Source organism: Polyodon spathula, chromosome 24 (assembly GCF_017654505.1).
Source record: "Polyodon spathula isolate WHYD16114869_AA chromosome 24, ASM1765450v1, whole genome shotgun sequence".
Taxonomy (NCBI): domain Eukaryota; kingdom Metazoa; phylum Chordata; class Actinopteri; order Acipenseriformes; family Polyodontidae; genus Polyodon; species Polyodon spathula.
Window position 1 is genome coordinate 7,438,861 of NC_054557.1, and position 14,252 is coordinate 7,453,112.

Here is a 14,252-nt window from a genome sequence, read left to right on the forward strand (position 1 = left end):
TCAAACAAAACTCTTTTTTTTAAATTTTTGGCAAGTAAACAGTCTGTTCAGCCAATCATGAGGTTTGGACCCCATGGTGGGGACCAATCAGAATACACTTTGTTTTTAGAGGAACTTCTCCTACAACCAAACATATTAATATGGCAATATGCCAAACACAAGCAGACGATGCAAAGATGAATGTGCCCATGGAATGTTATCCTAGTTACATTGGAACAATAATTTATATAATTGGTCCCCCCAATAATAAACAATATATTTGTAACGCAGCACATCAGTAAAGCTGTATTACCTAATCTTCCAAAATCACCTTCACCCCAGGTGTAGAGCTCACCGTCTTCAGTGACAGCTGCACTGTGTCTGTAGCCAGCAGACACACATACAACCACCTACACCAGAGAACAAAACACCTTTTAAAAACACTGATTTCTCAATAAAAAGGACATTTGGTAGTTTTAATATGTTAGCCATTCCAAAGGATCAATAAAACAACGTAATAAGTCAACAGCTGTGAGTCACATTAAGAAACACTAGAATAACGTGTTCTTTGCAACTAATAAATTGAACACAAATGCATTAAAGACAACAGGTAAGAATTCTTCCTCTGTAAGAATTCTTCCTCTGACACGAACATTTGCACAATGTAAATTCAGAATTTTCATTGTGGTTTTGCAATAGCGTAATTTAAGCACTCTTTTAACACACCTTTCCTTGCAGAGTGCCCTGGATGAGTTTGGGGTACTTCTGTGTGGAGCTGTTTCCATGTCCTAGTTTTCCATAGTCACCGTCGCCCCAGCTGAACACCTCTCCTTCAGTTGTAAAAGCGAGGGTGTGCCCATCTGAACCTTTAGAGGACGAGACCTTTTTGATTGCTCTGTGGGGTTCAAATGTCAGTTTTTTCAAAGTTGACTGGTTGTTGGAGTCTCCCAGGCCAAGTCTCCCATAGCTTCCTTTCCCACAGGCTTTCACAGACCCATCAGCAAAAATCACAAATGTACAGTATTGCCCAGCTTCAATCTAAAAAAACAAAAACAAAAAAAACAAGCAGAACATTGAATTAGTAAAATAATGACATGGTATTTATAATTTAGTCTTACATATGCTGTTAATTGAAAATGTTACAGTACATTTAAACTTTAACTATACCAGATCATTAAATCACTCTGAAAAACTATAAAGCATTTCAGCCTTGATATGATGCCAGTAGCAACGGATAGCACTCTCAAAAGAGAAAAAAAATCATGTTAATGCCAGTAACAATTCATTATTAATGGTTCTGCCCTTTGAGTTTAAGAAACCTTGTCTTGTAAGCTGGGACTGGAAAAGTTGTGCTTTTCTCACTACATTTGGCCATCTAGTATATATTACAGTACATACCACAACCAATTCTACTCTTCCTGCAAGTGAAACTGGGCTTCCCATTATATCTGAGTAAAAGCTGTGCTGTTTTATTATTGATAACATCAATTTATCACACTGACCAGTTTTCCTGCTTTTAGCTCTACACTGTATCTTGCTTTCTGTTTCACAATACATCTCCTTCAAATTTAACAGCCTTTAAGGTTTAGGTACCCCATTATTTAGAACTTTCCTAAAAAGTGATGCATGATTACACATGATTATCAATCAACTGACAAAAAAACCCCCCAAAAAACATATACACAAACGTAATGATTTCTGTACATGGTCATGGTAAATTAAGCACACCCTGAAATGACTTACTGTCTGAGCATCAGCAAAGCTTGAAGCCAGTTTGGGCTGCAGAATTTTCTCTTGGGTACCCTCTACCAGCTGATGGCTGCTGTTGCTGCCCCAAACGTACACCTCACAGGTTTCAGACACCATAGGGGCATCTCCAGTCTGTATACTGTCTGGGCTGGCGCAGGTTCTTGAGTAGTCTGATGCCATTCTGCAGACCTGTTTTTCCATCGCAACACAAAGCATAATAAGATTTACAGCTAATAAAAATGCATGCATCTTTTTGAAACCTACAACTCAGTCCATTGGGTCTTTATCATCTGAAAAAAATAAAGCAGGCAATTGCTGTTCAAATCCAAACGGAAGATGCTTTACCACTTGGCTTTCTGGTGTTTTATATATTTTTGTATGGATTTACGATCAGCAAAGGCAGATAAAAACACCTCACACCCCCTGAATTAGACCATCTTACTTGTATGGTCTGTATTATCTCTGTTTAGCTGCAATCACACTTTAGTGCACGTGGAGTAGTGTGTCTTTTGTGCAGAACATCGTATGAAGAGTGTGATTTACCTCTTCAAAGAGACAGAGCGCTGCCTCATACAAAGAGCACAGTCCATCTGGTGTTCTTGTGGGTTCCCTCCACTGACTCCGATCAGCTAAAGAACCCTGAAATCAAATGTTTAATAAAAAAACAACAGACTTACTGTAATGTAATATCCATAAAAGAAGAAAAACTTCCTATTGTTACTTGTCCACAACTGTATCTTATTTACTAGGTGTAATTAATTTTGTAATCATTTACTTTTCGCTCCTGCTCAAGTTTTTCCTTAATTAAGGTAGTAATCGGAAACCACCCAAATGGCTGTGTAGCTTCTTTAATCTTGTTTCACTACTGCAGCTTTAACTGTTAAATTATATTTTCAGAATACTAATGAATTATAATCTATAAAGGTAATACAGTACAGAACAGAAAAAAAAATATTGAAAAGTGTACATCCTTTGTAATTAATTGTAGCTTTACAGTAGTATACAGTAAAACTTTTTTTTTTTTAAAGAATGAACCATGTTATACTAGTACTGAGTTATTGAAGAGAGACTTATACTACTATACATACCACACAACAAAAGTAATTCTTGGGATACTTACCAAAGAGCGTCTCATCTGCATTAAAATATTCATGAAACAGTCATAGCCGATCATTCCCTCTTGATTCTGGGGCACTTTATTTTTTTCCATCGTACTCACTACGGCAGATGCCACTAAAGCCATCTCTATCCACTCGAGAAGGTACCGTAACGAGCCTCTCTGGGCAGCGAGGCCGAGCAGCAGTTCAGAAGCTAACCTTCGTCCCAGTATATCAGCGCCAGAATTTGGCATAGTCACTCCTTTAAGAAACGTTGTCACCTGTAACAAACAATCCAAACCCATAGGTGGAATTTTGCTTTCGTTAGCTAGCGATAAGGGTGGCAGGGAGCTTATGACGTCTATGGCAGTGTGGATGACATCGTTGCACAAGTTCAGGCCCGGTCCTGGAGGGGGCATCATCCAGCTTTGTCGTAACAGTGCAAACAGCAGACTAAGGCCAGTCCGCACTCCCATCTCTATCAAGGCATCTGTGCTGGACCTTGGCCGCTCACTGACCGAATGAATGTCGGTGGACCCAGAGTTGTTCTCGGGAGAATGCTGCTGCTGCTTTACCTTGCCTTTGTCATGGTATTTATTGGAAAGTGCGTAGAAGATACGCTGCAGTACCAGCAGCCGCTTGCGAAGGGCGGCTGCGAAAGGAGAGTCTGAGCACACCATCTTGGCCAGTGCCAGCTGGCTGCTGAGGAGGGCATCCAGGTAGTGTTCCTGCTCATCGCTGGACAGGGACTCTCGCTCGAAATCCGGCAGCTGGGGGCCCTTCAGGCAGAGCACCTGCTGAGGCAGCAGCACCACTTCCTTGTTGGTGAGAAGCTTGGAGTACAGGACCGAGACCCCCTCTCGGGTGGCAATGGACTCACTGTCCTCCGTGATCCAAGAGCTGTTGAGATGCTCCAGCCATTTCAGCTTCACTGGAGGGATCATCACAGCCATGATTGATCACTTGGGTGCCATCAGTCCCTTTAGAAAAAAAAAAAATTGTAATAAATCAAGAGCATTTGATAGCATTTAATACCTCAGGATCACTGGTAATGACATCTGATCATCTAATAAACTTTATAAAATTACCTTAATGAGGTCTTCCCTGATCAGTTATTTCTACGGGAGCACAATTTTATGAATAAATGCTTAGAAACTTGCACTAGCCCTGCCACCTGTCCAAGGTTTCAGAACTAGCAGCAATTTAATATAAAATCTGCTATTAAATTACACCATTGGCAATACAGAAATAAGTCTAAATAAAGTGCATTCTTATTTATTAGGTAATCTTTGTTAACTCCCATATTTGAAATGTGTTAATAGCTTAATTATTATTTTTAGCCGTTGAATTGGCTTGAACTCAGCAACAAAAACTAGAAATGTCAAGTTACAGCTATTTTTCCTTATCTAACATCTTGTCTCATGATGGCTAACTGGAACACTGCTGCAGCAGGGGGGTCCTGGTTTCATATCCTGATGTCTGTCTTTATATTTTTGGGAGAACAACATTCTTTCTCTGCACTAATCTCACTGAAAAATAAATATATAAATTAATTAATACATATACACATTGCCATAAGATTTACAGTCTGTATTATTATTTTTTTAATAGCGTTTAATTCTTAAAAAAAAAAAAAAAAAATGTAAATATGGTACAATGGCAAACTAGATTAGCAACACCAAAATCAAAAGAAAACAAAAATCACTACCTTTTTTTGCCAGGGAAAGTTTGTCTTAATGTTTCCAACCAGTAAACTTCCTTTTTAAAATTAAAAAAAAAAAACATTCAACACAGTACATCCTAAATTACACAACACATTTTTTTCTAATCCGCAAATACCTTTACCTATTAACTTTATTAGATTGCTGCATTTAAATGTCAGGTTTGTGTATTAAGAAAGCAGTATCACTTATTTGCTAAATTTAAAAGATTAGTCTGTGCCTTGCCAGACTCTCTTGGCAGCCATTTCTTGGTTTCTTATTGGTTATTATTTGGTGGTTTGCCAAATATTATGCTACTGTTGCTTTAATTGGAAGAGATACCCATTGCTGCTCATTGAGTTCTGCATTTTAATTCAGTAAACAAAAGGAAAAACTTGTGCCTAAGGAAATAGAGTATTGAATGAAGAAATCTCGTCTTGGATATTGTTTGTACAGGTCGGCCAGGGTGTCCTCGGCTCATTGCGTTCCAGCGACCCCTGTAGTCTGTCCGGGCGCCTGCGGGCTTGCCAGTAAACTGCCCAGAGCTGTGATATTTCAGGATGTTTAAACAAAGACTGTATACAGTATTTTGATTTTCAGTACTTCTTTTGTGTGTTTCAAAGCATATACTGTACATGTTTTTGTTACTTTTTTCTTTCTTTTCATTCTGAGCATTTGCAAATATTGTGCAAATAAATAGTCATTTCAGTTTGATACATTTTCCCTGTTTCATTTTTGCTATTGGCAGTTCTATTTTCAGTGAGGTGTATTTTGTATCTCTCTATTATTGGTCTTCTCTTATTTAGAAATAATAACTGAGAATGTATTTGATTTATAGAACTGCTTGTTATTAATTGATGTCACTAGTTTCTAAAATGGTGTCTGAGTTGTGTATGGACATGTACATGGCTGGCTGCATTACTGAACGCTAACTTGAATTCAGCAAGATTTATGACAGAACAATCTGGGACAGCAATAGAGACAGACCTAATCTCCGGAAAATCACAATAATTGGGAACTTGTAAACATTAACTTGGACATTTTTTTTTTTTTAAACAAAGCAATGATTTGTTGTACAGTTGTATGTTACTAGCTCAACGTGTTGCTACAGGACCTAAAAAAAGAAAATCCAACAACTTGTCTGCATACTGTAATTAATAAATTGGAACTTGCAAATCACATACAAAACGTCCTTGCAAGTTCTAAAAAGACCAAGAGTCAGCAACTGGAGAAATGAAACTCCCACTAAATCTACTCTGAACCGATCAGACTAATTACAGGAATTATCCAACCAGTAAGAAGTCTCACATGAGTCTGCAGGTCTTTAATTGACTAGTATTTGAAAAAGATCCAGACAACTACGGAACAATTTTTCTTGCTGGGCACATTTAGCAGGAGCCCAATTGCTGGCACTTGATCTGTATCTCACAAGGTACTGTACCAGTTATGAGAAAAAACAGACTGAGTGCAGGACAAGTGGATTTCACCACCTCTCTAAACAGAAGCGTTCCAGACACTGTTTAAAGAGCTGGCTGATTTCAATCAAGTTGATTTAAATCACTGATTTAAACGGCGCTTGCTTCCGATTCTGTGGCGCATAAATGGAGTGAAGACATATATAATACTGCACTGAAATGGTATTCTGTAGACGTTTTGCTCTGTTACACGGCGCCTGCCCCACCATTAACATACTCGCCGAAGCGATTCTGATGACAATGCAGTGGGGTCCCAAATAAACAATTGAGCACTGTGTTAAGACCTGCTGAAACCAGGTTTACTTAGTGGTGCAATCAGAAAGTTTAACAATTGAACACACTATAAAAAGCAAAATAGTCCTAAGTAACAACTGCATATTTCCAACATCCTTAAATTTACAGTTTGGAAGTACTGTGAACTACAACTACGGTACTACAAATAAAAATCCATAATTAAAAATAATAATAATAATAATAATAATAATAATAATAATAATAATAATAATAATGATTAAAATATCAAATAAATCCAATTAAAATAAAAAAAATAATAATTATATGAACGTTTCATAGAATTTCAAAATTGCCATTATAAAATAAAGGGAAAGGACTGTTTTCACTTTCATAAACTTTTTAATACTGTACAAGTTTCAGCCCAAAAAGTACTGGTCTACTTAAATATGTATAAATTGTCCCTTTGCAGTTGAAAGTGTGTAGTACAACAGTGTTCCTACTATTTCAGAATCTTGCCTGATGACTTAATACAATGTAACAGTACACTGATTCCACTTTGAAGGGCCGATTAGCATCAGCAGGAAACCTGAAACTGGCTACAGAATATAAACAATCTGGAACCTATTGAAATTATGTTGTTAAATATTAATGAATTTGTGATACCTGTGTGCGAGACAACGGCAATTGCTAAATATAAAAGCATAAGGAGATACAGTGAAAGAGTGCTCATGGTTGACTTCAATGGACTGACTGAAAGCCCTACTAAGCGAGTACCTCTGCACTAGACAGCGATGCATCGTGCCTTGAGAAACCACCTCAAGTACCACTGTTTTAGAAATGCATCTAGTCCAATATGATCATTGTTGTGGTTTCTTCGTGAGCAAATGTGAGTTACAGAAGTCAGACGACAACGTGCATTTCATATTGGATAGAGAAACATTAAACAATTTGAATAAAATAGGCAATTTTTAAAGGAAATTGAATCATCTGAGAACATATATTCAGGTGCAAGAAAAGGACAGTATATTACTGAAGCGATAGTGGCAGTCAATAAAGGCTCTACTGTGTTGTAGTTGACCACAACGGCAGTGATGTGTCCTGAGCCGAAGTTAATGGTGCTAACGAAAGTCAAGGTCATTTACAACATGGTACAGCCTTCATTGAGAGAGCACTATTGCTGTTACAATTTTTCTCATTGTTTTCTCTAAAACAATATTTTAAAATCTAGATTTACCTTGCAGTCAGAATGATTCGTCAAGTACCCTTCCTCTGATTAATGGTTTAGGAAAATAGTCCCGAAAATGTTCCTAAAGGATCACATACATACAGTAATGAGAAGGGAAAAAACTTTATTAAACAAATAACTTTTTACTTGTCAGTTGCTTAGTCTATCTGCACAGTGTAAAGATATCTGAATGGAGCAGTATTACTGAATTGTCCATGTCTCTCTTGTTGCTGAATACACTGAGCTGCAATCAAGCTGTGGATTGACTGATGCAGCAGTGGCAGGTACAGGACCGTTTGCTTCTGTAGTTGCAAAGTACTGATTGGCTAGTTTTGGCAGATCCAAAGTTAATTTGGACCAACTATGTATTTGTTTAGTATTTGTCCAATACATGTGAATTGAGCTTTCATTACAGTAAAAATGAAAAAGCTGGCACTTGCACGGATTCATTTTAAATTGGATTTACAGTTGAAGCTGTGATGCTGCAGGGGGTACAGCAGAAGCCCGCTACAGCTGGAAGCTGATTGGCTGATGTTACTGAATTGTTGTCTGATAGTAGGCCTATATTATGGTGTGGTTCCTATTCAAAATTTAAAAATAAAATAAAATCTCTCAGTCATTTTTCAAATCTCGGTTGCCTAAGTCTCGGTGTAAAGTGCATGTTCCTCAGTGTGTGCAGCATATCTCACATTTCCAACTGCTGATGTGTGTGGGATCCAATTTCAGACATGAAACATGCACCGATTTCGTGATCTTGTTAATGCATTAAGGAAACCATACTTTGAATTGCTACCTTCCAATTAAGTTCAGCGAAACAGACTCTCACATGGACTTTCACATTTTCACAAGATACGCTTATCACAGCACAGTTCTCGTATGGTGCAGGAACATACAATTCCCCAAGCAGTCCAAGTCGTATCTGGGTGGCTGACCCAAACTTCCCAAATTGATATAATTTTTATGTCTACTGCCCATTGCCAACTAAAGCTGGAGTGCTCTATTTTGCTTCTATTCACATGTATTGATAATACTGTTATCCCCCATACTGTTAAACTAACATAAAATAGTGAACAGTATTCATTAGGCCAGACCACAGGATCACACAGGATAATCCTTTAGACAGCATCTCTAGCACTGGTGTTATCTGCGCTACATTCTTAGTACAGTACTCTCCAGCTAAGAAAACACCCCTCGGGAAGCAAGCAAAGTGTTCTCTAAGACAGAATTGACTACCAGTCACAATCTGTATTACTTGTCATGATGCACACAGACCAACATATGAAATGAACAGAATAAGTAAAGATAAAAGCTAAAGGCAAGTGTATGTTAATAAACTATAATAATAAAGTAAGAGACAAACTAACATTAATAAATTAACTGTAAAACTAAATTAAAACATCACCTTTACACGTTACGAAAATGCAGCAGCAGCTCTAGATTAACTATGAATACTTGTACAGGAGCAATATTCAAGACATGCACACAATTAATGGTGAAGCTACTCACCAGAACAAAAAACACTAAATTGCTTGGCGACTTTATGCAAAGTTTTCATTGAGCACAGAGCTCAGACCTTTTCATCTTTATTCTACTAATCACTTATTGAAAATGTAATACTAATATTTATCCAGACTACGTTCTGTACATAGTTTATTTTTAATTTTCACAGCAGTATTAACGTCCTTTATCCCTTATTTCAAAAGAACAGATTAGACAACACATGTTGAATTTATTTACATACCAGTTAAATGTAGAACACTCCACCATATTGCAGTGCATAGTTTCTCACAAGTTTGTGTGCCTTTTAATTAAATAAAGGAACACATATGAAATGGTGTATAATTGTAAAAAAAACATTATCTCTACAACACTGAATGCAAATAAAAGAATCACTTCTGGTACAGTAACTTAACCGTGGGCCTGCACTTCCTTTATACACAAACAGTACAAGGAGGTGCCACATTTACATAAATATGTATAGAACCTTGATCATAATGAGAGGAATAAAACATTATTTTCAATGCAGGGTAGTTAATGTAATGTATATATAAATATATATATATATATATATATATATATATATATATATATATATATACACACACACACACACACATATATATATATATATATATATATATATATATATATATATATATATATATATATATATATATATATATATATATATATATATATATATATATATATATATATATGAGGAATCTTACTGGTGGTCAGGTACATGTTGTGAACGCTTCAAGACACAATTCAACTTATATAAATCCTCTTGTTTTTATGTGCACTTATTTCAACAAAGCACCATGCACAACACTGAAATACACCGTGAATCAAAGATGCAATACTGGTACACCTGCTTGCAGGACAGAGCATCAGTGTAACAATTAAAGCGCTGCTGCTGCTAGAGACAATAATGATTATGTAAAGTCATCACCGCTCATGGAACAATGTGGACTGAACTGAAGCAGTACAGTGAAGCTTAAATCACTTAGCAAACTATTCATTATTTAATGACTTTGCCAATGCCTATTTAAGTAAGCGGAGAAATAGCTCTCGTGAAGTCAAACTAGTGCAATCCATGTACTGGCTGTTTTACAGTCGTATTCATACAAAGTGTCTCATGGGAATAGCCCAAGTATTAACATTTACAGTAAGCTGCATTATACTACTAACCCTGTTATATCGAGTATGTCCATTTTCTGTTATATAGCGCATATGTTTAAAACGGCAGTCTTTCGTTTCCAGCAGTTGTACTAAGAATCACAAATCAGACAATGCAAAAATATCAAACGAAACAAACAGAATCTGGGCCCTAGCATTTACAGTACAATTGTCATACATCACACTAACACTAAATATATATATATATATATATATATATATATATATATATATATATATATATATATATATAAGCTGAATACAGAAATAACTGAATAAAAGCTTGATCGAACAATATGACAGGCTAAAATTATTGGTGTCAATATGAATATACTGTAACCTAGTACGTTACATTGGTACATTTAGAACCACCTAGTCTTCTTTAGCAACGAGTTATCTGTACTGTGGACGTCAAACAAGAGAAGAATAATATTTCTACAGTTTTTGAAAATGAACATGCAGTACTATTGGTAAGCTGTTATATTCAATATGTGACAGTTGGGTGCATTCACCAAGACTTGCAACTCACTTATTCCAAAAATCTCCGTTACTCTTTGTATTTTTACAAGCTACGAAAAACAGCACAGTATTCCTCTATTCCATAGCCAAATCCGGTCGACTTCCTTCCGTAGTATGTCTCTTTAATGTACTGCTACGATTAATTACGCCAGCCCGAGGATGCAAGGCCTACTCCCGGCACCGTTACGAAGCACACACCCAAAGCAGAACAAGCTTACCGTCAACTATCAACGGCCTCTTCCCCCTCTACAAACATCCATCCGTACTTCAATGCAAAATGCAGCTGCATATGACCAACAACAGCGCCCAGTGCTCACCCTTTTTTTTTTTTTTTTTAAATTATCTCCGACGGGGTATTTTCTTCTGTAATAAAAATCCGGTCAATATCAATGAATCCCCATGCTCTCCCACCTCCCTGTTTCGTTTGAGCAGCTAACTTTCACCGCAATGAAATCTGCACCATGAAATCTGCAGCCTGAAGCCTGGGGACGGCGTCGTGACGTGTTTTGTTTACTGTGTGTTAGCCTTGGCAGATATTGCGAATCACGGGCACCGCCGAGGGGTTTGGGGTTTGAAAAATACTTAGATAAAGCACGTAGAGTTTGTAGATAGTCGCTTCATTATCTGCCCTTGCTTTAGCACACCAGCCGCTCATCCTCGATTACAGCAATTGGTTAACTCAATCTCCTGCAGGATAGGCTGTGCGCTGGAAAATAATACAGGTCTTTCCCATTGTTCAGAAATATTAATAAAAACTTTGTTCATTGTGCTGTTTATATTGGCATAAAAACTGTACAGTAATTTTGCAGTTTCACGAGCTAATATGAAAATGTACTGTGCTTTGGCATCGTTAATCTTGTTTTAGATTAAGATTTATCTGTAATTTAGCATGCTTTCAGTATGTGTCTATACTTGTATATCATTATTCACCAGTACAGTCAACACCCCGATCAGCTGATAACAATAGAATCCTCAACTAAGAGTTTCACAGGAAAACTCACCTACCACTAGCCTGCAGTTAACCTGAAATAACTAAATTAACCACACACTGTCCCCAGATTAGCACTGTACTGCTGTCTACAGCACAATCATTTTGTCAACTTCAAGTTCTCCTTCAAAACATATGGTTATAGTTATGGAGAACATTATTTGGAGACTAGCAGTCTTTGTTAGCATACCTTATTAACCTGCTGGAAGTCCTCAATTTAAATTGCTTTTGATGACTGATATAGGATAACTTGAATATCTTCACAGTTGCCACATCACATAAAAGGTAGCTTGGCAGTCAGGCATACATTCTTTCTGAGAGTGGAATAGTTCTGTTTTATAAACAGTATAAAGACTGTCAATAGACAGTCCGCCCTATAAGGCTTTTCAGTGTAGTTTGGCTATCATTAGTGAATGGACTTCCGACTGTACTGGAAAAATACCATAATTCTAAACCAGAGGCCTTTTAAGGGAAACAAAGTTTCAAATTGACAAATACATTTATTGTGGGTTAAACACAACAACAATGATTTGCAGTATGGTCACAATTACAATCACAAATTGAGGACTATTTATGATATTATTGGTGTGAATAAAAGGTAACAACATTGATTTTAAAAGCTACTCCTTTAGCATAACTTGAATGAATCATTGGTGTTCATTTGGTGTTTGAGCCTTTAAGCAATATAATTCCCTCCAAAGCTCTACAAGTGCACCCCAACACCGACCTGAACCCCCTTCCGTTCTGTCGCAGGCCTCTCTCAATCACTGGCAATGCTACCCAACTTCAGAAATAAACAGCAAGGAAGGCTAGTGAATTTGCTTTTGTGTCACGTAACTCCCAGACCCAAGTAAGTCACGTCTTTTTGAATCATGACACTATAAAGCTATGTTTCTATTGCCACTTGCCACACTGGTCCAGTGATTGCCCTCTGTAAGCAGGTAATTATTATTATTATTATTATTATTATTATTATTATTATTAAGTTTGACCCTTCAGCATCACATTTAACTTTTACACACAGGTTTTATTAAAAAAAAAAAAAGTTGTATATGAAAATAATCTCAGGAAAATGAAATGCTATGCTAATGAGGCATTAATACAATAATATGTTTTATGAAAACTTTGGTAATCATACCTTTAAGTAAGCAAATGAGGGTCATACAAAGCATTGTCCAACGTTTCTGCTGTAAGTAATGGGGGGAGGTGTAATGACACGCAGGGTCCATTTAATTACATAAAATGATGAAGTTGATTTCATACAAGTGTTTTTAATTTTCCAGGTCCTTTACGATTGCATGTCATTTTAATGTGATTCGAAAAATCTATGGGAAGCTAGAGTTTTGTGCAAATCAAGGCAGTTGTAATGTTAACCATGTAGTGTGACAGACAGACAGATGGACACAGCCCGTTCTTAGAACAAGACTCTAAAAAACTGGTTGTGTTTATTGCAGTCTGGTTTATAGGCATTGTGTATATGCTGCCATCTGTAGGGAGATAACAGTATTGATTTATAGATTATTTTTGTGCAGAAGCTTATTAGAAGCTAAATTGGTCCAATTAATTAATTTAGTGTACAGTTAGAACAAAAACCAGGAGTGACATCGGCCCTCCAGGACCAGGGCTGGATACCCCTGCTTTAAAGCATTCTATCTCGTTTGTAAGGACAGAGGGGAGACGGCAGTTTGAATTGAATTATCAGATTATTATTATTATTATTATTATTATTATTATTATTATTATTATTATTATTATTATTATTATTATTATTATTATTAATGCTGAAAGTACAGGAACACATGAAATATATTATTAACTAGCAAAATAATTAGAGTGTGTGTATGTTTTTTATTATTATTTTTTAAATATCTACTCCACTGTTCAGTGTGATGGTGTTGGCTTGTTTTATTTGCAGTGGTAAAAATTCCCCTGCAGTTTCTGTAGATTGAATAATCTTTGAATTGAAACATTTCCAATGTCATAGACAATGCCATGCTTAACCTTACCAGCCTGGACTGTGGAACTATGCTACAGTTCTATCACAGTTATTGAATTTCTGTTTACTTCAATATTATTTGGTTTGCATTCATCAACTCATGAACAAACAGTATGATGTACACACTTGACTTCTTGAGATAATTAGATCACACCCAATATCTCCACACAACTGAGACCTTACCTCATTTATTAAGTGATCATGCATTTGCATTCACATCCACCAGAGGGCAGTACGGCATTAGGAGCGTCCTGCTCCATGCGCTACTTGTCAAGGCATGTTTCTAAATGCAAACACGCCTTTGGCAGTGTAGAGGAAAGTTAGCAGAGTGCAGAACAAGGGACCAGGGAACAATGTCCAACCTGAAAACGTCTATTTATCTGTCAGCAGTCAGTTAGACTAAAATACAGCACTTCTCTAACATTTTCACTATGGTCCTTTGCCACATCCTGTGTGGGGTTCAGTACATACTGTTGCTAATTTCTTATTAAACACTTATGTTTTTTTTTAAATATGTCATTAATTGACTGGAAGTCATTTCCATGTCAAACTCTTGAACCAACTAGCCTTAAGTCCAGTAAAATTGGTCTTGCATAAAACATCTAGAT

General features: G+C 36.7%; 1 protein-coding gene across 8 annotated transcripts in view; it reads right to left on the reverse strand.

Moving 5' to 3' along the window:
* LOC121299038 (probable E3 ubiquitin-protein ligase HERC1) overlaps positions 1 to 11,342 on the reverse strand; it is a 57,086-nt gene extending 45,744 nt beyond the window's left edge. For 7 of the 8 annotated variants that reach the window (XM_041226514.1, XM_041226513.1, XM_041226510.1 and 4 more), the window contains exons 1-7: positions 10,879 to 11,342; positions 7,469 to 7,541; positions 2,849 to 3,805; positions 2,272 to 2,367; positions 1,723 to 1,917; positions 706 to 1,017; positions 293 to 389 (exon numbers count right to left, since the gene is read on the reverse strand). In XM_041226514.1, coding sequence (XP_041082448.1) covers positions 293 to 389; positions 706 to 1,017; positions 1,723 to 1,917; positions 2,272 to 2,367; positions 2,849 to 3,778 — 1,630 coding nt within the window. In that variant the 5' untranslated portion in view covers positions 3,779 to 3,805; positions 7,469 to 7,541; positions 10,879 to 11,342. The remainder of the gene's footprint in view (positions 1 to 292; positions 390 to 705; positions 1,018 to 1,722; positions 1,918 to 2,271; positions 2,368 to 2,848; positions 3,806 to 7,468; positions 7,542 to 10,878) is intronic. The other variant, XM_041226509.1, reaches the window with a different exon arrangement.
* Positions 11,343 to 14,252: the final 2,910 nt, after the last annotated feature.